This window comes from Gadus chalcogrammus, chromosome 22 (genome assembly GCF_026213295.1).
Source record: "Gadus chalcogrammus isolate NIFS_2021 chromosome 22, NIFS_Gcha_1.0, whole genome shotgun sequence".
Classification (NCBI taxonomy): domain Eukaryota; kingdom Metazoa; phylum Chordata; class Actinopteri; order Gadiformes; family Gadidae; genus Gadus; species Gadus chalcogrammus.
The window spans coordinates 339,724-365,665 of NC_079433.1; the positions used below are offsets into that span (position 1 = coordinate 339,724).

Here is a 25,942-nt window from a genome sequence, read left to right on the forward strand (position 1 = left end):
CATTGATAAAAACATGCTGCATTTTGTATTTTCTACCAACGGGAATTAGCCTATAGAAAACCAGATCAATATTGTAAATAAGAAACTGTTCTTAATGTTTTATCTGGAAAAATAAAGGTTAAAAAAAAAAGAAAAAAAAAAAAAAAAGTTAATGATTAATCGATAATTGATCGATAACTCTAGCGATGCTCGATCAAGGAAATTTCTTCAAATGCCCATCCCTACTTTGGAGTGAAGCGTGGCAGAAGTGTCGTGAAGCGATATGGTGTTATTTTCACCTGTTTGGCTACAAGAGCAATTCACCTTGAAATGGCCTCATCGCTTGACACTCTTTCATCCATGCCCTTCGGCGCTTCATAGCCAGACGAGGCCAAGTAAAGGAACTACGATCAGACAATGGAACCAATTTTGTGGGAGCACAGCGCGAGTTGAAGGAAGCTATTGAAGGATGGAATCAAGGTCAGATCCATGACATACTGCTTCAAAAGGGAATAAACTGGATATTCAATCCCCCTGCTGGCTCACACCACAATCATATCAGTGCGGAAGGTTCTCAACTCAACACTAAATGTGCAAAGTCTGGATGAGGAGGGACTCCACACAGTTTTATGTGAAGCCGAAGCTATTCTCAACAGTCGTCCAATCACAAAGGCTTCTACAGATCCCAACGACCTTGAAGCACTCACACCAAATCACCTTCTGCTTCTCAAAACTACGCCATCCCTGCCACCAGGACAGTTTCAGAAGGAAGACCTATATGCTCGCCGCAGGTGGAGGCAAGTTCAATATATGTCTGACTTATTTTGGAAAAGGTGGATTAAGGAGTATCTTCCCCAACTGCAAGAACGACAGAAATGGTCCAACATAAGACGCAACTTCACACCAGGAGACATCGTCATCATTGTGGATGATTCAGCGCCTCGCAACTCCAGGTTGACTGGAAGGATTGTGGAGACCATTATGGACAAAAAGGGACTTGTACGTCAGCTTCGGATCAAGTCAAAGACCGGATTTCTGACCAGGCCCATCACCAAAGTCTGCCTACTACTGGAGGCAGCGGATCATTGACTGACCCAAACTGACTTTTGACCCCTTGACTTTGTTCCTGAACACTTGACTTTGATTAATCACTCTTTCCTTGGACAACGTATATCGGATTACAAATAATGAAGAAAGAAAATATATTTACATACTATGTTGATTGTTATGTCAAATTTGTAATTATTATTTGAAACATAATAATTAGGGGCCGGAATTGTAGGGGCCAAAATGCATATTTGGTCTGTTTGTTTATTGTTTATTTTGAAAGGTTAGTCACACTGTTTGGGATCATGTCACTTCCGTTTGATTGACACATGGGTGTGGCTTAATCTATATACCTGGGCAGTCAGATCAGCGGGGCCTCGGGGAGAAAGGGGGTTAGTGGCGCACCTGATTATATTTTCTGTTTACCGTCGTCGTCGTCGTCGTCAAACAACCATGTTTTCATTCATCAATTGTCATTCGGTCTGCAGCAATAAAATTCTCAAACTATATTCATCACCGGACTTGGATTCATTGTACGACGCGTAACTGCCTGGAGCCCACTTAAGCCTCTTAGCGGCCTTTTATAGGAAAACGGACACTATATAGACTCTTGAGGTTTGTGTGGTGGAATCAGAAATCCTCCCTAGTCGAAGACAAGGACACAAGACAACGATGTATGAGGCTTGGGTTATAACCAACGAGAAAACGACGTCCTCACAGTGAATTGCACCTGTATGGCGGGGTAAGTTGCCTATTATTTGGTGTTGTAGCTAACATAGTTCAGAGCTCTATGATATACTTAGTTGTTATGCAAAGATGAATTATGCTTGTGTGTTACTGCCCTTTCAGGTTTACATTAGGCTATTACTCTGCTTTCCATATCAAGAATGGTATGCCTGGTCCCTGTAACTTTCTCATAACCAGGGTTTGAAACTAACATTTCCATGAACTACACACAGTGGCAACAGGGTTCAAAATATTCAAAACCTGATTAAGCTTAGGTCGGATACATGTTCACATGTCTAGTAAGTCACCTACTTCATAGCCAGAGACGACATGTGTCTGAGAGAAAATGTTACTTTCAAGCCCCGGTCATAACATTATGGAGCAGACAGTATGTTTATTATGTTTTTGTGAAATTTCAGACTTGGGTCATGCTGCAGCAATATTGTTCAAAGTTGAGCTCTATGTCAGGATGGGAAGGACAGAGAAAGCAGCGGTTACTTCTGGAGTGTGCATGTGGAAAGATATCAGCAGGAAAGAAGTCAGACCAGCTCCATTGAGGGAAATCAGCTTCCAAAAACCAAAGAGGCTAAGTAGGCAGCTTCCAGCAGCTTCAACATCTGCTAGGATGAGTGGTATCACACCCAGAGGCATGTAATAGTTGACAGAGCCTAGATAAGTTTCCTTTTGCCGTAGTGCATTTTATTAATTCTGAGGATTTATGCATAGATAGATGAAAAGGCCTACAGACACAGTTTGAATAATGTCAGTATCATTTGTTATGTTAGCTTTAATATGTCTGTGCATGTCTTCAGATTATTTGTCATCTATTTTACACCTGGTTTAAGAATAATTCAGTCAGTATTCTTAAAATGACGATTATGCAGCACAATTATTGTCTATTTTTGTGGCTCTATTTTCAGTGTTGACAGATGATGACATCCGGGAACTGCAGGTTGTGGACCCAGGTGTTGCAGTGCTGACAAGCCTGGAAAATAGTGACCCGCTCACTGCATCATCTGACCCTGATTCAGAGGAGCTTCCAGAATTCCAATACCACTTCATGGTCTGGAAAACTGTTCTTATGTAATAATTTCTCCTGGAAATACATGACAGTGAGAACCCTGACAATCAATCAGTTAATTGTAAGATGAAATACATTCATACCAGAACAGTGATCCATGCTGCATTCTTGTTCTGGTGTTTCAGAAGGAACAGGAGGATTTGCTGCAGTGGTAGGTCTGTCATCTCTCCTCCTTTTCCTATGGTACCTACAGTAAAAAGATTACAGTTAGACTGATCCATGTCTCAAAACAGCAGCTGTAGGCACCAAAGCTTATGCAAGAGAGGAAAATAAACTAAAAAACGAATAAGAGGAGGCCAACTCTAATCGTACCTGTCCATCTTTGCATCGGGGTTCTGGCTTTGTTTTGTGTTCACAAACACAGAAGGCACAAAACCGGGGCTACTAGAGTCCAATGACGCATCACCTGCAAATAAAACGTTTTTTTATCTAGTTTCAAACCTTTATTTACACTTGAAGGGCATTGAGGTTCCCCTCACTTACAATGACCACGAATTTAGAGCAAGGGACATGCAGACAACAGCAAGGACACAAACACGTTTGTTTAGCCTACTAGACAAATCTAACGCCAGTTTATCAAACTTTAGCTGCAGTTGATTATTATTCTACATCGTAAATACAATCACTAATGTAAACCAGGCTTTTTCTGTAAAATCAAAGAGTAGATAGATAACCTTACCTGATATAAAGTGGGCGCTACATACCCGAGCATTTTTGATTATGTCCTCATTCCAGTCAACACGTTTAATCGCCTGCAGCCACAGACGCCGCCGGTTGCTCTTAAATGGTCGTAATCTTGTCGGAATCCTATAAAACTTTAGTCCGCCGGTGGAATATCGATTCTGACAACCATATACGCAACAACCAGACATTTTGATGCTGGAAACTGTTTTTTATCCACTTTTAAACTCTTGCTAGCCAGTTGCTACCTCATCTGTATGAGTCAGAACGACTGGGGAACAACGCCACTTCCCTTGCCAAAATGCGCACCAATGACGTTGGCTGTAAAAGGGTCTATATGCCGGAGTAAGATAAGTGGACCACAACTTAAAGATGAAACAAATAACAAGAAGAATGACCGTTAAACTAATTATGGCAAAAATAAGGACTTCACAGAATAAAATAAAATATATATGGGGGTGTTCTTATCTAATAGACATCAGTGTTTTCCGCAGGATTTTTTTCAGCAGCGGTGGTGTGGTCCCCGATCCCTGTAGGGGGGTCCGGGGGCATGCCCCTCCGGCCGAATTTTTTTTGTACCCTTTACATTGGAATGCATGAATCTGGTGCACTTTGAGAGGAGAATATGCACTTAAATCCTATTCAAACAGTCCTGTGTATTACTGTAGATGGGATTATTGGTGTTGTAACTTTGCCTTTTGTGTCTTCATTTACAGATTTTTATTTTTTTGTATAGTAATATTTAAACCAAAAATGCCACAACGCAAATATAATTTGCACAATTTATTTACAGATTTTTGCCTCATGCTTAAACACTAAACATGGTTGCTATGCCCAAAGCATAACTGTTTTTTACATAAGACTCTTTGTTCAAAAATGAAATCTCCTGCAACAATGGGCAAAACACATATTTTTAAATTATAAACCTAACTAAAATTTGAAAATAACACAGACTCACACATGCTAATTGAATACCAATCAGTGTGAGCCTTAGCACTGCAAATAGACCTCAGGTGAGCTCAGCTCCTTTGTGAGAGAGTGAGAGTCAGGGGAAGAGGACAAGAGAGCGATGATAAGCTTGTTATTGCTTAAAACACTTCTTCTTAGTCTTGGGAGTCAAAAAGTGATGAGAAAATTATAAAATAAATATAAGTTATACATAATAGAAACTATTCATGATCTTTTAAGAAGTCCTTAGGTTTTTTCCCTGCATTTATGCTAATGACCACATGCTTACAGGCGATTAGCATAAATCCCTAACTAAAATACGCGATGAAAACAGATTTTATATGGCAATAAAGAACAACATCGGATCTAACAGTATCGATTCATTTTTCAAAGTTCCCGAAAATACCTAGGCTATAAATTCCTGACTGGATATAAGCTCATGTAAAGGCTATGAGTGATCCCAAAAAGAGTGACAACACGCACACACACACATAGGCCTACACACACACACACACAATACTAGTGTGTGTGTGTAGAAAAACGGCACGGAGGTTGCGGTTTATACATACAATAAAATGATTGGGCTCAGAGGGTTTTTAACACTGGTGGTCATGTAGCGACACAGTTTAGCAACTTACTTTCTCTCTCTCTCTCTCTCTGTCTCTCTCTCTCTCTCTCTCTCTCTGTCTGTCTCTCTCTTTCCTCGATCTGCCGCTTCACTCGCTACTGCTAGAATCAATGTAACTTTGCAACCGTGTAGGGTAGCCTACTGCCAACAACTGCCACACTCGCTGTGTATTTTTCTTCTTTGATGTTGGTTACGTGACGATGTGCCGCGTGCTGCGCAATTGACGTTACGCGCTGTACATTTTCTAAAAGGAGCTACGTAAAAAAAAAAAAAAAAAAATTAGGAGAAGGATTTTTATTGCAGCGGCGGAGAAAATTCAGCAGCGGCGCTCACAGTAGCTGAAGTAGTAGTAGCTGAAGTAGTAGTATTAGCTGAAGTAGTAGTAGTAGCTGAAATAATAGTAGCTGCTGAACTAGTAGTAGCTGCTGAACTAGTAGTAGTAGCTGAAGTAGTAGTAGTAGCTGAAGTTGTTGTAGTAGCTGAAATAGTAGTAGCAGCTGAAGTAGTGGTAGTAGCTGAAGTAGTAGTAGTAATGGTAGTAGTATTAGTAGTATTGGTAGGAGTAGTAGTAGTAGTAGTAGTAGGCAGTAGAAGTGCGTGCGTGCGTGCGTGCGTGGTGCAGTGGCGTCGGTCCACCAGAGGGGGCGCTGTCTCGTTTCAGTACTTTGGGTCGCCATGACGACAGCCCAGCCGCTCTCTGCGGAACAGTGAGGGCCGGCTGAGTGTTGGGAACGTTACTTTAAAAAAGTAATTAGTTATAGTTACTCACTACTTGTTCCAAAAAGTAACAGTTAGTAATTTAATTACTCTATAATAAAAGTAACCAGTTACCAGGGAAAGTAACTATTTGCGTTGCTGTAAAAATAGAAAGTTGCAAAAAAAAAAAAAAAAAAAAATCAAAGAATTGGGATTTTTTCTGAGCAGTTTTCTCTTGGCCTTAGTGTGTTAAATGGTTGAACTGCCCATTCAAGGCCCTGATATACAGTATTTCCAACTGAATTTTTATTTGCTTGGTTGCAAAGGCTTTGGAACAACTGCCGAATGCTACAGAAAAAGCCAACTTTTCATCGGATTGCTTTCGGACTCGCCATTTCTGCTGCTTCATCGAATGTGTGTGTGTGTGTGTGTGTGTGTGTGTGTGTGTGTGTGTGTGTGTGTGTGTGTGTGTGTGTGTGTGTGTGTGTGTGTGTGTGTGTGTGTGTGTGTGTGTGTGTGTGTTAGGGATGGGCCGATAGTTGATTCTATCGACTATCGATGATAGATGGATTCCATCGTCGATCCTCTCAAGTAGCCGATAAAAAGGCGATAATTATATTTTAATATATATATATATATATATATATATATATATATATATATATATTTTTTTAAAGCGCTGTGGTAGCTATTTTTTCAACTTAAAAAGCACCGCAAATTGTAATTGAAATGAACTGGCACCGGTGGAAAACATACTATGTAGCGCTGACCTGCCGTATTCACTCACTGCTGCGAGAGGAGGGGGGAGGGGCTCGAAACCTACCGGTCTGCTCGCACGGCGAAATGACATCACACCCCGCTGCACCATTTCCGGGTCACAGCTGTGGTACATGAGCTGTGTTCGAAATCGTTCCCTATTCACTCACTCACTATTCCCTATAGTGTTCATGATATAGTGCACTATAGGGAACGAACAAACGAGAATTCGGACACTACGCTGAACATTTGTAAACGTCATTTGCGTCAGTAAATGCGCCGGGTATTTGTGTGACGCAGACAGATTGTGTAGCCCAGATTGTGTAAACAAACCGGGCACTCTTGAGGAAAGCTGGAGGCTGTATTGATGTTGAATGTTACATTTGTACCATACATTATGGTAGCCTACAAGGTTTTTCTTATTAATTTTGAATGTTTCATTTTCTTGTTAAATCCCAAATAAATTGTTGATATTTCTAAACGAAAGCCGGAGACTCCATCATTAAATGTAGTCGTTTTCGCCGCTTGCGGTTATTGAGCTTCTTCTTCTCCTCCGGAAAAACACGACTGCATTGCATTGTGGTATATGGGAGTAACACCACGTAGGGAACATCATATGTACACTCACATTTTGGGTATTTTAAGTGCATATAGGGCATGAAATTAACCAGTGAGAATTCGAACAACACTACAAAATAGCGAGCACCCTATATAGTGCACTATATCCGTGATAGGGAACGATTTCGAACACAGCTACGAGCTGTGTCATCAGCGTGTGTCATCATGACAGCGCCGCCGGCGCCGACGCATCGAAACTTAAATCAGCGGAGGCTCACGCTGGTCCAAGGGGAAGACCATCGTATTCGTTTTTAAGAAGAAATTCGAAAAATAAAAACGCGATTTTTTTCAAAGTGATAAATTATTATAAATAATTAATATTATAAAATTATTATAAAGATGCCCCCCCCCGATAGTATCGACTATCGGCGATCGCTAGGGGGCGCTATCGGACGATGGAAGCTTGTAGACGATTGCCCAACCCTAGTGTGTGTGTGTGTGTGTGTGTGTGTGTGTGTGTGTGTGGCGCGCGTCTCCTGGCTTGTGTGTTAAAACACTGGCTCCGATTGGCTACCATGAAACATGACTGCCTTAGCCAATCATAATCACTAATCTCGTTGTTAACCCTCCCTGTCTCCTCACTAGCAGTTTGTGTGTGGAGCCAGAGGTGCGTTCGGATTACAGTTTATTCAATCAATTCATAGTAACGCACTGCATTTAACGTACAGTAACGGTGGTGTGACGACGGAAACAGTAATTAGTTTGATTACCCCGTTAATGAAAATGAACGGCGTTACCTAACGCCGTTAATTTAAACAGCGTTATTACAAACACTGGTGTCGGTACCTCCACTATTCAGACCCTGACCCCAGCCTAGCTCTGCTGCTGCCCTAACCCAACCGCACAGAGCCTCCTCCTCCTTTACTCCTCCCAGCTCCTCCCTCTTTACTGCTCCCTGCTACTCCCTCTTTACTCCTCCCTCCTCCTCCTCCCTGCTCCTCTCTCTTTACTCCTCCTCCCAGCTCCAACCTCTTTACCCCCCCTCCTCCCTCTTTCCTCCTCCTCCCTGCTCCTCTCTCTCTCTCTCTCTCTCTCTGTCTCTGTCTCTCTCTCTCTCTGTCTCTCTCTGTCTCTGTCTCTGTCTCTGTCTGTCTCTCTCTCTGTCTCTCTCTCTGTCCCTGTCCCTGTCCCTGTCCCTGTCTCTCTCTCGCTCTCGCTCTCGCTCTCGCTCTCTCTCTGTCTATCTCTCTCTGTGTGTCTCTCTGTCTCTCTCTCTCTGTCTGTCTCTCTCTCTCTCTCTCTGTCTCTCTGTCTCTCAGTAACTGGGTAAAATGAACGATGAGAGGCGATAGGAAGGTTCAATTAATCAATTTGTTGTATAATCATTCAGTCTAATCGTAGTGAGTCATACAAAGCTTTGTATCAAGTGTGTGTGTGTGTGTGTGTGTGTGTGTGTGTGTGTGTGTGTGTGTGTGTGTGTGGGGGTTAGGGGGGGGGGTGTGTGTATGTGTCTGTAGGTCTGTCAACATGAGGCTGATACTCTCCATGTTCTTTGCTGCCACCTTGCTCTCTGATGTCGAAGGTCATGTTGTTCCCACATTCCCCTCTGTCTCTGAATCGGCCAATCACAGCTCAGTATGTATTTGGCTGTCAGATAATCGTTCCATCCTGAATGAGTTGGAGAGAGGAACTCTCTTTTTACTAAAGAAATATCTGGATAATTGATTCATTTTCTGGTCTTGTATTGTAGCTGGGTTGCGTTGTGTGTGCTGGTTTAGGTTGTCGGCCGTGATGTGTTTAAATCAAATTAAATTGAACTCCATTGCCATTCACACAATGTGCAGGCACCTTTATCAACTAGGAAATATGTTTCCTGCAGAAAATGTGGTGAGTGCTGTAGTGCAAAGTGAGGTTGGAAATATGTTTTAGTAAAGCCACATAGTTTAAGACGTAAAGAAATATTCAATGGCTTAAATCAAGTGAAGGGATTTGAACTTAATTCAAGTTAGTTAGGGGTTAGTCTCTCCTGTTGTAAAGGGTTAGAGGTTAGGCTCTCCTGTTGTAAAGGGTTTGGGGTTAGGCTCTCCTGTTGTAAAGGGTTAGGGGTTAGGCTCTCCTGTTGTAATGGGTTAGGGGTTAGTCTCTCCTGTTGTTAGGGGTTAGGGGTTAGTCTCTCCTGTTGTAAAGGGTTAGGGGTTAAGCTCTCCTGTTGTAAAGGGTTAGGGGTTAGGCTCTCCTGTTGCAAAGGGTTAGGGGTTAGTCTCTCCTGTTAGTCTCTCCTGTTGTAAAGGGTTAGGGGTTAGTCTCACCTGTTGTAAAGGGTTAGGGGTTAGACTCTCCTGTTGTTAGGGGTTAGGCTCTCCTGTTGTAAAGGGTTAGGGGTTAAGCTCTCCTGTTGTAAAGGGTTAGGGGTTAGGCTCTCCTGTTAATCTCTTCTGTTGTAAAGGGTCAGGGGTTAGGCTCTCCTGTTGTAAAGGGTTAGGGGTTAGTCTCCTGTTGTAAAGGGTTAGGGGTTAGTCTCTCCTGTTGTAAAGGGTTAGGGGTTAGTCTCTCCTGTTGTAAAGGGTTAGGGGTTAGGCTCTCCTGTTGTAAAGGGTGAGGGGTTAGGCTCTCCTGTTGTAAAGGGTTAGGGGACAGGCTCTCCTGTTAATCTCTCCTGTTGTAAAGGGTTAGGGGTTAGGCTCTCCTGTTGTAAAGGGTTAGGGGTTAAGCTCTCCTGTTGTAAACGGTACTTATTGTTGTTGCACTTAAGATGGCGGTGCAATGAAAGGCTGATCAATGGTGAAAATCAACAGTTGCAATCTAACTGTTAACTGTGTATTCTTTCTGTGATAAGTGCTCTCTACCCTGCAATATAATAGGTTTGTGTTTACACATTTGCATTTGTCTGCTCTCTAACCAGGGGCCCTTTAATATGCATTCATGTTTTTGTTGTATTGCTTGTTTGTCTAAAAATGATTGACAGATGATCATATTGAACCATGGCCGAAGGAGGAGAATAGAAAACCAGTTCTCCCTTCCAATCAGCCCAGGCTCATTGTGCTGGGCAAACTGTCATTCAATAAAAGTAGACTTTTGTGGAAGTACAATTAAGGGGACACAGTTAATACAGTCGGATAACTCTGGTGGCAGCTCTGCTTTCTTAATAAAGGACCATTCCAAAGTTGTCATGCGGTCCCTTTTCAATTCCGCTCAAACATGAAGAGGATCTGCAAACGATACAATTTTGTAATTGAATCGTTGTTTAATGTTTGATTACTGAAGGAGACACTGTGTCTGAGAACGAGTGGGCGCTGTGGTCAGGGGGCCGTGGTGTAACCCCAGGGTTCTCTGTCTGCCTCGGCAGTCAGGGGGCCGTGGTGTAACCCCACGGCCCCCTGACTGCCTTGTGGTCAGGGGGCCGTGGTGTAACCCCACGGCCCCCTGACTGCCTTGTGGTCAGGTGTTGAGGATCTAGTGGAGGCAGCCACAGCGCAGGGGTTTGTTCAGCCGTATCGCATTTAATGAATGGTTCATAGTAAAATTTCAATTTATATTAGTCACATTTGGAATAGTTGCTAGTGACACAAGATTAACTACTGTTAATTAATGAAAAGCGTGGACTCCAACTAAATAAAGAATTGGATTCATAAAGGTAGTTGGACTTTAACCATCAGTGCTTTGGGCCAACACCAGTAAATCAATGTTTGATAAACACTATTGATCGTAGCTGTCCTAGTTCTAGTAGATGGATTAAAAACACCATCCTGCCAGAGAAGATGCACTCACCTGAATTAACCATCTTTTTCACCCCCCTTGACCCAATGCTCTCCCCTTCTCCTCCCACCCACAGGGCTGTGAACCAACCTGACCCGATACTCACAAGGTCCTGTGGCGCCCTCCGTCCCCCCGCTGCCTGGGTCTGACCACCACTCTGTTGCTGTTTCTCTCCTCTTGAAGTCCTCCCCCTCAGATCCACTCTACTCTACTGAAAGCTCGCCCTCCCTCTACGTTCGCCTCACCTGTTCTCTACCTTCTGTCAGACGATTCGCTCTACTATCCATCGAGGAATCCTCTGACACTATGCAATCCTCCCTCCCCCTCTTTGGACTCCCTCTGTCCCTTCCAATCCAGACCAGCATGATTTCCCCCCCCCCCCCCCCCGACGAAAGGGAAGAGATCAGACTGTTCTTATGATCTATCTCTGTCACGTCTGCTGCTAAGGTTGAGGACCCAAAACGCACGACACAAAGATTAGTTTCAAAACGACAGGTTTTACTCACGGATACATAAAACACGAGGCACAAGGTGCATGCCAACAGAAACATCGAGCAAGGAACTGAACCAAGGCAATGACTTAAATGCACATGACTAACAAGACACAGGTGGGCAGGGAACAAGGTAGCACATTGGACAAGACAAAAATCAACCTCAAACTAATAACTTGACCCAGTTGGGCAGGGAACAAGGTAATGATGAGGACGGTAGGCGGGACTCAGATGAGGGGCGGAGACACAGAATCACAAGACAAGAGAAACCAAACTGAAGCACATGGAAGACTACAAACAAACAAACACAGGAAGTTCAAGCCCAGGAGATACTATTGGAAAAACCAACATAAAAGTCCAACACATGAAACACAAACCCAGAACCCTAACAGTAATCCAGAACCCTAACAGTAATCCAGAACCCTGACAATCTCACTATCTTCACCTTCTCTCAGATTTCACCTCAACTGTATCAACAGCCTAATCTGCCTTATACTGGACCAAAGTCAACTCCCCTACCCTTCCTCCCTCCTTCACTGCTGATGACTCCGTTGCCTACTTTACCCAGAAGGGGAAGGACCTTAGCTCCTCTTTTACCCCTGCCACCACCCTCCCTCCGCCCCCCCCCCACCTCTGTCTTTACCCACTTTATCCCTCCCTCCTCCGAAGGGGTCAATAGAATAGTTACGTCCAACCTCGCCACCACCTGCCACCTTGACCCTACCCCTTCCTCACTGCTCCAGGCCGTCTCGAGAGACATCCTAGCAATTCCCTCCTCCCTTATCAACTCGTCCCTCACTTCAGGCATTGTTCCAGCGTCTTTCCAGTCTGCCACAATAAAGCCTCTCAAGAAGCCGACCCTTGACACCACCGACAACCAGAAGTTCAGCAGCGTTCGACACCGTGAACCACCAGATCCTTCTCACCACTTTCGCCGAACTTTGCATTGCTGAATTTGCACTATGCTGGTTCACTTCCGAATCGCACCTATCAGGTAACATGGAATGGCTGGCTCCTTGTCCAAAGCCTGTACGCTTAACACGGCTTCTCATCTCCCTCTATATCACATCTCTGGGCTCTGTAATTACATCATACGACTTTTCCTATCACTGCTACGTTGACAACACTCAGCTATTCCACTCTGTCCCCTGCTCTGATGAAACCCTGATTGCAAAATGCATATCAGAATTTCTAGCAGACGTCAACACCCTGACAACTGCCCATCAAATGAGGCTTAACCTCAACAAGACTGAGCTCCTCCTAATGCCAGGGAAAGATTGCCCACATATGGACATACTGGTCACTGTCGAGAACATCACTGTATCTCCTTGTCCACCTGCTAGAAACCTCGGTGAGGTACTGGACAATCAGTTATACTGCACCGCAAACATCACCACGGTTGCCTGATCCTGCATATTTGCCCTCTTCAACATCTGCAGGACCTGGCCCTTCCTCACAAGTTCCAGCGTATCCACACACGTATGGTCAGACCACACACGCCTGCGCGAGCGCTCCGATGAACCTCAGCTGGACGTCTGGTACCGCCATCGCTAATAGCAGACAAAGGTCGATCAGCGAAGACACAACTCTTCTCTGTTTTGGCACCGCAGTGGTGGAACGAGCTCCCTGCCAACGTCATCACCGCAGAGTCGCTCACCAGCTTCCGCAAAAGACTCAAAACTCACCTGTTCAGAGTTCACCTAGACTCTGCATAGTCATCCAGTCCCCCCCTCCCACTATTGTATGTTGTACGTCCTCGCACTTAATGTATGCACTTAATGTACGTTGTATTATTCATAGTAATTCCGGTAAATGTGTAGCATCGGCAGTAGCTAGCTATCACTGCTGTATATGTGAAATGGGTCAGCCTAGCGATTGTTAGTACTAGGTTCTATGAACATCCTTACTATACCGACAGAGATATATTGTTGTTTCACTTCTTATGACAAATTGTAAGTCTCTTTAGATAAAAGCGTCTGCTAAATGCCCTAAATGTAAATGTTAATTTAATGCTCCAAAGGGTCGCCGAGGATGAGGAGATCCGCCCTGACCCAAATGTATAGAACTCAAGAAACAAAGAAAAGGGAACCCTAGCAGAAGGACTTTATAGAACTCAAGAAACAAAGAAAAGGGAACCCTAGCAGAAGGACTTTATAGAACTCAAGAAACAAAGAAAAGGGAACCCTAGCAGAAAGACTTTGGCCTCTACAGATCAGGGCCCGGTTTCCCGATTCCCGGTTTCCGCGCTACAAAAACTCCTACATTTAGACTTATCAAAGCTGTTTACCTCGATAGGCGTGGTTCCTGAACGGTCTCTTAGGAGTTTTCTTAAGAAACACTCCTTACGTTGTTCGTAAACGGCGCTGTCCAGAAAGAATGTGCTGAAATCAATTGCTCAGACATCGATTTTCCATTTCATGCGCAGGTACATGACAGTGTCCTAAAAGATATGTCAGTCTTTGCGAATACAACATAATTGCTCAAAATCCTTCTTGTAGGCCATGGGCAAACATAGCATAGTCTACACTGATTTAAAAAATATTTAGAAAAAATTACAATTTGAAATGAAAGCTAAATTTTTAATCGTTTATTTAGCTTATTATATAATACTGTTGTATGCTGAGACTGCTTTGCTTTTTGTTACCTGTAGTGGTCTGTGCGGGGTTTTGCTAAATGTAAAGGGAAAGAGGCGGTGGTTGAAAAAAGTATTTTGACCCCTTATTACATTCACTTGTTCCTTATAATGGTTTATTTATTACCCAGTATAATTTCCTTAATTTAGAAGACAGTTTGGTTCATTTTTGATTTATAAAATGAATACAATATTTTTTTGAAGTTGCGTGTTTTTGAAATTATTGGAAGCAAGTGGAGCTGACCGCGCCTTGCTGTACTCACGGCCAAACAAAGAACAACGAGACAACATCCTTATTAAAATAAGTTGTTTCATTTGGCCCCAATTAGCTACGGATGCGAACTGTTTCCCGAAACCTTCTTAAAGCCTTCTTAACGCTACATCATTCGTAACCTCTTCTTTAAGTTCTTCACTTGTTTCCCGAAACGTTCTTTGCTACGAATCTCTTTCATACGTTGTTTGTTGATAAGGTTGGTCTGAAGCGCTCACAGAACCTGGTCAGCTCTACCGTAGTGATGGTTCAGCTCCAGACGCTAGTCTGGTTAGGTGGGTCTGAAGCGCTCACAGAACCTGGTCAGCTGTACCATAGTGATGGTTCAGCTCCAGACGCTAGTCTGGTTAGGTGGGTCTGAAGCGCTCACAGAACCTGGTCAGCTGTACCATAGTGATGGTTCAGCTCCAGACGCTAGTCTGGTCAGGTGGGTCTGAAGCGCTCACAGAACCTGGTCAGCTGTACCGTAGTGATGGTTCAGCTCCAGACGCTAGTCTGGTCAGGTGGGTCTGAAGCGCTCACAGAACCAGGTCAGCTCTACCGTAGTGATGGTTCAGCTCCAGACGCTAGCCTGGTCAGGTGGGTCTGAAGCGCTCACAGAACCAGGTCAGCTCTACCGTAGTGATGGTTCAGCTCCAGACACTAGTCTGGTCAGGTGGGTCTGAAGCGCTCACAGAACCTGGTCAGCTGTACCATAGTGATGGTTCAGCTCCAGACGCTAGTCTGGTCAGGTGGGTCTGAAGCGCTCACAGAACCAGGTCAGCTCTACCATAGTGATGGTTCAGCTCCAAACGCTAGCCGCCGCCGCTGTACCTTTAGAGTCCCCGTAGTGCACGGAGCTGACACATTGACATGTTGTGTTTCACCAATGGTTTTACGTCATTCATGAAGAAAATAATTGCTGGAACCAAAATATTATATGACAGCAGCTTCCCCAGATCAAGCTCAAGATTGAGCTTGATCTGGGGAAGCTGCTGTCATTTTCTTCAGCACAAGAGGCGTGATCAATGGGCCTAGTTCGCAGTTGGCTGTTTGCCGTCGCTTAGTCGCTTGTCTAGCCAGGCTAGAGACCTGGTCTATGGAAGCTGCGCTTTCGGTGCCTCAACAGGTCCACAGGGACAGGGCATGAAGCGCAGTAATGGTGGTGACCGCCATGCTCCACAACATGGCAGTTCGAGGAGGACGATGAGGAAGGGGAAGAAGAGGGGAAGAGGAAATTGGTGTCCCCAGGCCTCCCCGGCCGCACTAGGCGCTGCCAGGGTTGCTGCAAGCCATTTAAGGATTGCAAATGTTTTTGTTTTGGGTTGCTCTCATAGTAGATGTTAACCATTGGCACACTAGACTGAAATACATCTGTAATTTATTGAGTTTGCTGGTCACTCAGCTCTGATTGCAAAGCAGTTAGACACTATTAGAAAACATACGGTATGCTACAACATTTTGTCCAAGTAGCCTAGGTGTTTGAACAGTTAATGGAAGGAAGTGATGGGTGGCGTAGCAGGATAGACATGCAGGATGGCAGGATAGGCCAAGTTGCTTAATTGTTCATTCCAAGTTTGCATCCGTAGCCAATCGAGGCCAAATTAAGCAGCATGTTTGAATTCAGGATGTTGTCATGGCTGCTCTTTGATTGGGCCCTGGGTACAGTACGGAGAGGTCAGCTGCTCTTTGATTGGGCGGTGGGTACAGTTCGGAGAGGTCAGCTGCTCTTTGATTGGGCGGTGGGTACAGTAAGGAGAGGTCAGCTGCTCCTTGATTGGGCGGTGGGTACAGTAAGGAGAGGTCAGCTGCTCTTTGATTGGGCGGTGGGTACAGTACGGAGAGGTCAGCTGCTCTTTGATTGGGCGGTGGGTACAGTACGGAGAGGTCAGCTGCTCTTTGATTGGGCGGTGGGTACAGCAAGGAGAGGTCAGCTGCTCTTTGATTGGGCCCTGGGTACAGTAAGGAGAGGTCAGCTGCTCTTTGATTGGGCGGTGGGTACAGTAAGGAGAGGTCAGCTGCTCTTTGATTGGGCGGTGGGTACAGTAAGGAGAGGTCAGCTGCTCTTTGATTGGGCGGTGGGTACAGTAAGGAGAGGTCAGCTGCTCTTTGATTGGGCCCTGGGTACAGTAAGGAGAGGTCAGCTCCAATCGCTTCTAATAATTTCCAAAATTCCCAACTTAAAAAAATATTGTATTTATTTTACAAACCAGAAGGAACAAAACTGTCTTCTAAATGAAGGAAACTATACTGGGAAACGAATAAACCATAATAAGAAACGTGTGAGCGTAACAAGCGGTCAAAATACTTTTTCCAACCACCGCCTCTGTCCCTTGACATTTAGCGTGCACCTGACGGACACACGCTGGCCGGGCGGTGCACACACGGACCCTACAGGTAACAACAGACCCCTACAGGTAACAACAGACCCCTACAGGTAACAACAGACCCTACAGGTAACAACAGACCCTACAGGTAACAACAGACCCCTACAGGTAACAACAGACCCCTACAGGTAAAAACAGACCCTACAGGTAACAACAAGACCCCTACAGGTAACAACAGACCCCTACAGGTAACAACAGACCCTACAGGTAACAACAGACCCTACAGGTAACAACAGACCCCTACAGGTAACAACAGACCCCTACAGGTAACAACAGACCCCTACAGGTAACAACAGACCCTACAGGTAACAACAGACCCCTACAGGTAACAACAGACCCCTACAGGTAACAAGAGACCCCTACAGGTAACAACAGACCCTACAGGTAACAACAAGACACCTACAGGTAACAACAGACCCATACAGGTAACAACAGACCCCTACAGGTAACAACAGACCCTACAGGTAACAACAGACCCCTACAGGTAACAACAGACCCCTACAGGTAACAACAGACCCCTACAGGTAACAACAGACCCCTACAGGTAACAACAGACCCCTACAGGTAACAACAGACCCCTACAGGTAACAACAGACCCTACAGGTAACAACAGACCCCTACAGGTAACAACAGACCCTACAGGTAACAACAGACCCTACAGGTAACAACAGACCCCTACAGGTAACAACAGACCCCTACAGGTAAGAACAGACCCCTACAGGTCTCCCAAAACAAACTCTAAGGAAGCTTCAGCTTGTTCAGAATGCTGCTGCTAGAGTTTTAACAAAGACCAAAAGATTTGAACATATTACACCAATTCTTAAATCGTTACATTGGCTTCCTGTAGGTCAGAGAATTGATTTTAAAATCATGTTGCTAACCTATAAATCCCTACATGGTTTAGGCCCAAAATATTTAACTGATATGCGTCCACTACATAAGCCTTCTAGAACACTAAGATCTTCTGAGACCAATCTGTTAATTATCCCCAGAGTAAACACGAAACATTGGAAAGCAGGATTTAGTTACTATGCAACAAATAGCTGGAATAAACTCCCTGAGGATTTAAGACTTGCCCCAACTCTGAGCACCTTCAAAACAAGATTGAAGACTTTTATGTTTGCTTTAGATTTCTGCTAAATCTTAAATACTTTACCTTTATTTTACTAAAATGCCTTTTTAACTTTCCCTTTATTTTCTATTTTTACCAGAAAAATACATGATCTGATACCAGAGAGAAAGGTTGCTGGGCTAGAGTCCTAGAAGCTGGGTTAGAGTCCTAGAATATTGTCCTTTAGGTCGGGTTGTAGTCCCGACTTGGGTTCCAGAGAGTCTGTTGATCTGATCTTAAATAACTTTCAATTTAATTTTCTCACTTTCTTAAATACATTGCACTTTCAATTTTACTTACTAAAAAGCCTTTTTAACTTTCTATTTTTCTCATTTCTTTGCATATGTTTTCTTTTACTTATCTATTATTTTTATTTTATTGTATAACAATGTTTATATGTGAAGCACTTTGAGTCTGCCTTGTGTATGAAAAGTGCTATATAAATAAAGTTGCCTTGCCTTGCCTTGCCTACAGGTAAGAACAGACCCCTACAGGTAAGAACAGACCCCTACAGGTAACAACAGACCCCTACAGGTCTGTTGTTGTGGTAACAACAGACCCTACAGGTAACAACAGACCCCTACAGGTAACAACAGACCCCTACAGGTAACAAAGAGCAAAGGAGTCTCAGCATGAACACTAAATAAACTAAATAAAGCTGAATAAACTATTCAAAATGCACCTTTCATTTCAAAATGTCTATTTTCATTTAATTTCATTTAATGCTATATTTATTATACAGGAAAGTATTAAAAGTAACAAAGTTACAATATAAAACGGGCCTGTCTCAGTAAAATAGCTGATTTCCAGCAGGTTCCTGTTCTGCAGCACATACAGCATGTAACAAGGACAAGGCACCTCGCACGTCACATTTACATACAACACATATCAGGGACATAGCACGTCAGACATCAGTAGGAAAATCATATAGACAGCGGACTGAGCACAGACAGTGATCTATATAAGTTTTTTTGAACTGTGTGATGGATTGTAATGCTCTAATGTGATGGGGAATGCCATTCCAGACTGGTGAAGGTACGGGTGAAGGACCTCTGCCCAGAGCCGTTATGTATGCGGGCACTGGGTGGAGGGCCATGGAGACAGATCTAGTGACTCGCACTTGGGGCATGTTATGTGTTGGCAAGAGGGAGATGAGTGTTTGTGAGGTGCTGTGTTGGAGTTGAAAATAAAATGTCATAGCATGACTGTAAATACAATTTTAAAAGGACAGAGGATGTGATTGAGTGAGTGCAGTGCATTGGTCTGTCCATTTTGGAAGATTGCTGTGGATCTTTAAAGCTCGGTTTCATCAATAATCATCAAGTCAGACAACTTTGTAAACAGAAAATAAATAGCCTAATTTGAACGGCTGCGACAGATGTAATTAAGGATGTGATAAGGATTTCGAGCAATGGTGGACAGGTGGTCTCATCTCATCTCATCTTCATCCGCTTATCCGGGGTCGGGTCGCGGGGGGATCAGCTCAAGCAGGGGGCTCCAGACTTCCCTTTCCCGGGCCACATTGACCAGCTCTGACGGGGGGATCCCGAGGCGTTCCCAGGCCAGTGTTGATATATAATCTCTCCACCTAGTCCTGGGTCTTCCCCGAGGTCTCCTCCCCACTGGACGTGCCTGAAACACCTCCCAAGGAAGGCGCCCAGTGGGCATCCTTACCAGATGCCCGAACCACCTCAGCTGACTCCTTTCTAAGTAAAGGAGCAGCGGCTCTAATCCGAGTTCCTCACGGATGGCTGAGCTTCTCACCCTATCCCTAAGGGAGACGCCAGCCACCCTTCTGAGAAAACTCATCTTGGCCGCTTGTACCCGCAATCTCGTCACATCTCATCACCCAACCCTCATGACCATAGCTGAGGATAGGAACGAAGATCGACCGGTAGATCGAGAGCTTTGCCTTGCGGCTCAGCTCTCTTTTCGTAACAACGGTGCGGTAAAGCGAACGCAATACCGCCCCCGCTGCTCCGATTCTCCTGCCAATCTCACGCTCCTTCGTACCCTCACTCGCGAACAAGACCCCGAGTTACTTGAACTCCTTCACTTGGGCTAAGGACTCATTTCCTACCCGGAGTAAGCAATCCACCGGTCATGGCCTCAGATCCTCATCCCAGCCGCTTCACACTCGGCCGCCAGCCGATCCAGTGAGTGCTGAAGGTCACAGGCCGATGATCCAATGAAGACCGAATCATCTGCAAAAAGCAGTGACGAGATCCTCAGACCACCGAACTGCAACCCCTCCCCACCACGACTACGCCTCGATATCCTGTCCATGTATATCACAAACAGGATTGGTGACAAGGCGCAGCCCTGGCAGAGACCAGCACCCACTGAGAACGAAACTGACTGGCTGCCTCGGACGCGAACACAGCTCTCGCATTGGGAGTACAGAGATTGGATGGCCCTGAGGAGAGACCCCCTTACCCCATACTCCCGCAGCACCTCCCACAGTTTCTACCGGGGGACCCGGTCATACGCCTTCCCCAGATCCACAAAACACATGTAGACCGGATGGGCATACTCCCAGGCCCCCACCAGGATCCTTGCGAGAGTGAAGAGCTGGTCCGTAGTTCCACGTCCGGGGTGAAAACCGCATTGTTCCTCTTCAATCTGAGGTTCTCCGTATATAATAAATATATAAATATATATAAATATGTATGTATATACATACATATTTATATATATATATATATTTATTTATGTATGTATATATATATATATGTATGTGTATATATATATATATATATATATATATATATATATATATATATATATTTATGTATTATAAACAGAGACCACCAAACCTCCTGGAAGAAACGAAATAAATGAATAAATAATTATATATATATATATTGTTGGAGCCATTTCTGCTGTTTATGATTTATTTGTGATATTTATATTGTTTGGTCATTTCTGTTATTTTGGAATATTGTAAGTATCACGATCTAGACTCTGATTTGATGTTTGGTGTAGCCTGTGTCACGGGGTGCTTAGTGTTGGGCACCGATTGGGTGTCTAAGCCCCGCCCTTTTTGGTGATTCACCTTTACTTACAGGTAACAGGTGGTGGGTTGTTTGAATGAGTTGGCGGGTGTAGAAGGACACAGTTTTTGACCGTGGTCTATGTCGTGTTTATTACAAACCCTAAGTTGTGTACAATAAAAGCTGAAACTCGAAATACTGAACTTGCGTACTGAACATCTATCTACCCTCGTCAAAGTGGATCCATGCGAAATCGCGCTGGATGCCACAACATATATATATATATTTATATTTATATTTATAAATAAATATGATCTGCTGCAAATTTTGGAGTACCGGGCCCAATATTTGTCTTTCCATTTGTGATGCAAAAACAACACAAAGGTTATTCCTCTACACACATGCACCCACACACGCACATAGCACACACACGCAGCGGGTATAAAGTCCTGTCTGGTCGCTAGGATCCACATCTACAGACCACAGGAGTTCAGGTACGTACCTTAATACGTCATCCATGAGAATCCATCACATATGTCCTGACAGTGTGTGTGTGTGTGTGTGTGTAGGTCTCTCAACATGAAGCTGATAATCTCCATGTTCGTTGCTGCCATATTGCTCCATGAAGTCGAAGGTAATGTCGTTCCCTCGTTCCCTTCTGTCTCTTAATCACCCAAATCTTCATTTGAGTGATTAAACATATTTTAACCTCACTTAGCACTTCAGCACTCACCGTATTTTCTGCAGGAAATGTGTTTTCTAGTTAATCCATGTGGTTGAATCAATGGCGGAGTAACGTTCACGGTGAAGAGGTTTGAGTCCTGCTGACTGGGTCTTTTCGTTTCCTCCTCTCCAGGTTGTCCTCTAGACTCCGACCTCGTGGAGCTGACTCCCATCAAGCCACTCAACCTCACGGCCTTCACGCTGTGCCTGAGCTTCGCCACGGAGCAGTTTGAAGGGACGAACGAGGTCATCCTCTTCGACTACTACAAGGATCAACCCAACGAGCTCAACGTGTGGCGGGAGACGGACGGCAGGTGGGTTGCGTGATTCCAAATGTTCCCTGAAAAGTTACGGCGTCCATGAAATCATTCCTGAATGACTACCCTTTATTCGTGTGGAATTCATTAAAAATTCCAAACACAAGAGGAAACCTAGGATCATTTTAACAAAACGTATGTAGGGTAAAAATTGATTTATGATAGCGTATGAAACAATTAATTACTACAAAACAAAGACGTTCTTGATCACCCCTCAGAACATGGATTCTGATTGCCTCTCTTCTATCGTTTAATGATGTCATTAGCCATGTTTCAATTTAATTTTAAAGCAAATGGGGCAAAAATAGAATGCTAACTGTCGCCTTTCGCTTTCCCGTTCGGGAGTGAATAAGCAAGGCTGCGAAAAGCCTAGTTTGGTTAGGACTTGGCGGTACGGGCTATGCTGCACACAGCAGTAGTACCCAGTAGAAGAAGTAGAGGCTGCATTGCGAGCATTTCATTTCATATTATTTCTGGTAGATTGGGCCATTCCATTGCTGTTTTCCATCTATAATAACAATAATAATTGATTGAATTTATATAGCACTTTTCTAGACACTGAAAGACGTTTTACAGTGAAGGGGGGACCTCACTAACCACCACCAGTGTGTAACGCCCACATGGGTGATGCACGGCAGCCAATCGGAACCAGAACGCTTACCACACACCAGCTTGAGGTGGAGAGTGAGGGAATTAATGAATCAGCCAATTATACAGGAGGACGATTAGGGGGCCAGATTGAATGAGCCTGGTTGGGCAGATTCAGCCCGGACACCAGGGACACTCAGTGTTACGTCTCCTCCGATGGAAGGCGTCTTCCACAGCACAGTGACCCCTCACTGCACTGGGGCATCGGGCTTGATGTTCTAGCCAGAGGGAAGAGTGCAACCTACTGGCCACCACCAAACACCGCTTCCAGCAGCAACTCAGTTTTCCCACTTGGTCTCCGATCCAAGTTCTAACCAAGCACACACCTGCTTAGCTTCAGAGATTCAGCTAAGGCAGGGTCTCCATTGGTCTCAAGTGTCTGTCATGGTTTTCTCATGGATGAGAGGAATACTTTAGCCTCCTCAGCAGCGTTCTGGGGTCTCCGTTAACTTTGAGGAGCAGTGAACTCACACACATGATCCTCTGAGCCGATACCCGTCCACATGTGTGTTCACGGCGTGTTTGTTGGTCTTTAAGGTTGAAGCTCAGCATAAGCGGACTGGCGGCTTACTTTAAAGTTCCTGAGCTGGGACCCCTGGAGAACCAGGTGTGTGTGGCCTGGGAGTCGGTGACGGGCCGGACCACCATGTACCTCAACGGCCGGAGCGCTGCGTCCCAGATCCTCCGGCAGGGCCACAGGGTGCAGCCGGGGGGCCGGGTTGTCCTGGGCGAGTACCAGGGCCCCACCACCAAGACAATCGTAACCTGGAAGAACTTTGTGGGGGAGTTCTTCGAGGTGTACATGTGGGACCGCGTTCTGCCTCGAGACGCAGTTCAGAAGCTGTCCACCGGGAAGGATTTCTCAGATGCCAACGTCCTTAACTGGGCGACGGGGAGACTAATAACCAGAACCTGCCGGCATCCTGAAATTGATTACGATATTCCCTCATACTAAACCAACCCCGTATAATGAGGTTGATTACTAATAAACCAACCCTGCATTATGAGGTTGATTACTAATAAACCAACCCTGCAACATGAGGTTGATTACTAATAAATGAACCCTGCATCGTGACGTTGATTACTAATAAATGAACCCTGCATCATGACGTTGATTACTCATGAAGCCACCCTAGTCTCAACGCTCTTCGGCCGATCGTGTTTGAAATACATCGGGGCGACGACAGACGGGCAGTAGGGTCGACAAACCGACCAATAACAATTTGTGGATCTGATTGCTGGAGGCGGAGTCTAACCCTCTGGAGGCGAGGCGATACTGACCGGGGGGGGGGGGGGGGGGGGCACATCATGTTCACTGACAGATTAACAGGGGGCGATTCTGGGCAGTTGGTAACTGTCCAACTATCCAACTGTGCCGATTAATCCATTTGTTTATTTAGTTGGAACAAAAACCTTCAATACAACAAAACAGCTTCGCTACTGGCTTCATTAGCTATACTAGCTATGCTAGCTTCAATGGCTATTCCAGCTTCTCTAGCTGTACCAGCTCCACTAGCTATACTACCTTCACTAACTTTACCACCTACACAAGCTTCACTATCTATACTAGCTACATTAGCTACACTATCTTCAATGAGTGTTCTAGCTTAACTTGCTATTTTAGCATCAATAGCTATCCTAGCTTCACAAGCTATCCCAACTATCCTAGCTTCACTAGTCATCCTTGCTTCACTAGCTATCCTAGCTATCCTAGCTTCACTAGCTATCCTAGCTTCACTACCTATCCTAGCTTCACTAGCTATCCTAACTATCCTAGCTTCACAAGCTCTCCTAGCTATCGTAGCATCAATAGCTATCCTAGCTTCACCGTCTATGCTGACTGTCCTAGCTCCACTAGCGATCCTAGCTTCACTAGCTATCCTAGCTTCACCAGCTCCAGTGACCTCAGCGCCTCACCGCGATCAGTAGGAATCTGCTTCAGATGTCCTCTAGCTAGCAGGCTGACCTGTAGCAACCTTTCTCTCCCTACCTTCCTTTTTCCTTTCTTCATCCCTTGCTCCCTTCCTCCCTCCCTCTCTCTCCCTCTGTCTCTCCGTCCCTCCCTTCCTCTCTCTCTCTCCCTCCCTCCCTCCCTCCCTCCCTCCCTCTCTCTCTCTCTCTCTCTCTCTCTCTCTCTCTCTCTCTCTCTCTCTCTCTCTCTCTCTCTCTCTCTCTCTCTCTCTCTCTCTCTCTCTCCCACCCTTTCTCTCTCTCTCCCTCCGTCTTTCCCTCCCTCCCTCCCTCCCTCTCTCTCCCTCCGTCTCTCCCTCCCTCCCTTGCTCTCTCTCTCTCCCTCCCTCCCTCCCTCCCTCTCTCTCTCCCTCCGTCTCTCTTTCTCCCTTCCTCTCTCTCTCTCCCTCCCTCCCTCCCTCCCTCCCTCTCTCTCTCTCCCTCCGTCTCTCTCTCTCTCCCTCCGTCTCTCTTTCTCCCTTCCTCTCTCTATCCCTCCCTCCCTCTCTCTCCCTCCGTCTCTCCCTCCCTCCCTCCCTCCCTCTCTCTCTCTCTCCCTCTTTCTCTCCCTCCGTCTCTCCCTCCGTCTCACCCTCTGTCTCTCCCGCTCTCCCTCCGTCTCTCCCTCCCTCCCTCTCTATCCCTCCCTCCCTCTCTCTCCCTCCGTCTCTCCCTCCCTCCCTCCCTCCCTCCCTCCCTCCCTCCTAGAGCTTGGATCGGGCCCAGAAGATCACGCCCGACGCGGCCCGAGCCTGTGCACGTTCTGTCCGAGCCCGTGCACGTTCTGTCCGAGCCCGGCCCGACGCGACGCATTAACTGTAATTATGAGCCCGAGCCCGATTTCAACCCGACATCTTTTTAATACATATGTAACTTTGTACACATTTGTTACTAGGTATACTCTGCTAAATATATATGTAAGGGATCATGTATAGAACGCCGGTCATTATCGGGAAATAACCCCCGACCGGGCGAGCAGTACACCGACCGCAGCGAAGGTGTCTTGCTTCGCCCTGGAGGGGCTTATTTTCGATAATGACCGGCGACGTTCTATACATTATCCCGCTTATTACACGGCTACTTGCCAAACCAAAAAAATAACTTCACATGGTGTGTCTTTTTACAATTTATTCGTTACCAGCATTCGTAGTGTTGATCAGCAGAGAAATAATTTGTCCGCAAAGTCGGTAACGTCGCTTCGCAACGGAAGACGCTGGGGTTGACAAGTCAACGGACTACTACCCATGCAAGTGAACGGAGCGTTCCACGGCATTGAGAAGACCCGTGTAATAAAGGCCTATAATATTCTTGTTTATGTCATAGATTTCTCCTCAGATTAGGCCAATAAACCAATGATAAAAAAAATAAGAAAAAACGCTCGATCAAAGGCCCGGCCCGAGGATAGTGGTGGGAAATACCGACCCGGCCCGGCCAGTGGGTCGGGTCGGGTCGGGCTCCAAACAGTAACAATATGACCCGACCCGACCCGGCCAGTGGGTCGGGTCGGGTCGGGCAGAGAATCCAAACTCTGCTCCATCCCTCTCTCTCCCTCCCTCTCTCTCCTCCCTCCTCTCTCCCCCCCTC

General features: G+C 45.3%; 1 protein-coding gene and 1 long non-coding RNA gene across 2 annotated transcripts; one reads left to right on the top strand and one right to left on the bottom strand.

Annotated features, from left to right (window-relative positions):
* Positions 1–121: 121 nt before the first annotated feature.
* On the bottom strand, positions 122–3,299 carry LOC130375517 (uncharacterized). The gene is made up of 3 exons (XR_008893850.1): positions 3,146–3,299; positions 2,917–3,020; positions 122–2,737 (listed from the first exon to the last, which is right to left on the bottom strand). It is a non-coding gene; the product is annotated as an uncharacterized LOC130375517 (long non-coding RNA).
* A 17,845-nt stretch (positions 3,300–21,144) lies between these two features.
* On the top strand, positions 21,145–23,483 carry LOC130375856 (C-reactive protein-like). The gene is made up of 4 exons (XM_056582983.1): positions 21,145–21,214; positions 21,290–21,354; positions 21,577–21,757; positions 22,946–23,483. The coding sequence occupies exons 2-4, from the start codon at positions 21,300–21,302 to the stop codon at positions 23,361–23,363; spliced, it is 654 nt and encodes a 217-aa protein (XP_056438958.1). The 5' UTR covers positions 21,145–21,214; positions 21,290–21,299; the 3' UTR covers positions 23,364–23,483.
* Positions 23,484–25,942: the final 2,459 nt, after the last annotated feature.

Excerpts from the sequence above, each read along its gene's own strand:
- LOC130375856 (XM_056582983.1), top strand. The coding sequence starts at position 21,300 with ATGAAGCTGATAATCTCCATGTTCGTTGCTGCCATATTGCTCCATGAA. Across the intron at positions 21,355-21,576 it reads ATTGCTCCATGAAGTCGAAG|GTTGTCCTCTAGACTCCGAC; the intron begins GTAATGTCGTTC and ends CCTCCTCTCCAG. Across the intron at positions 21,758-22,945 it reads TGGCGGGAGACGGACGGCAG|GTTGAAGCTCAGCATAAGCG; the intron begins GTGGGTTGCGTG and ends TTGGTCTTTAAG.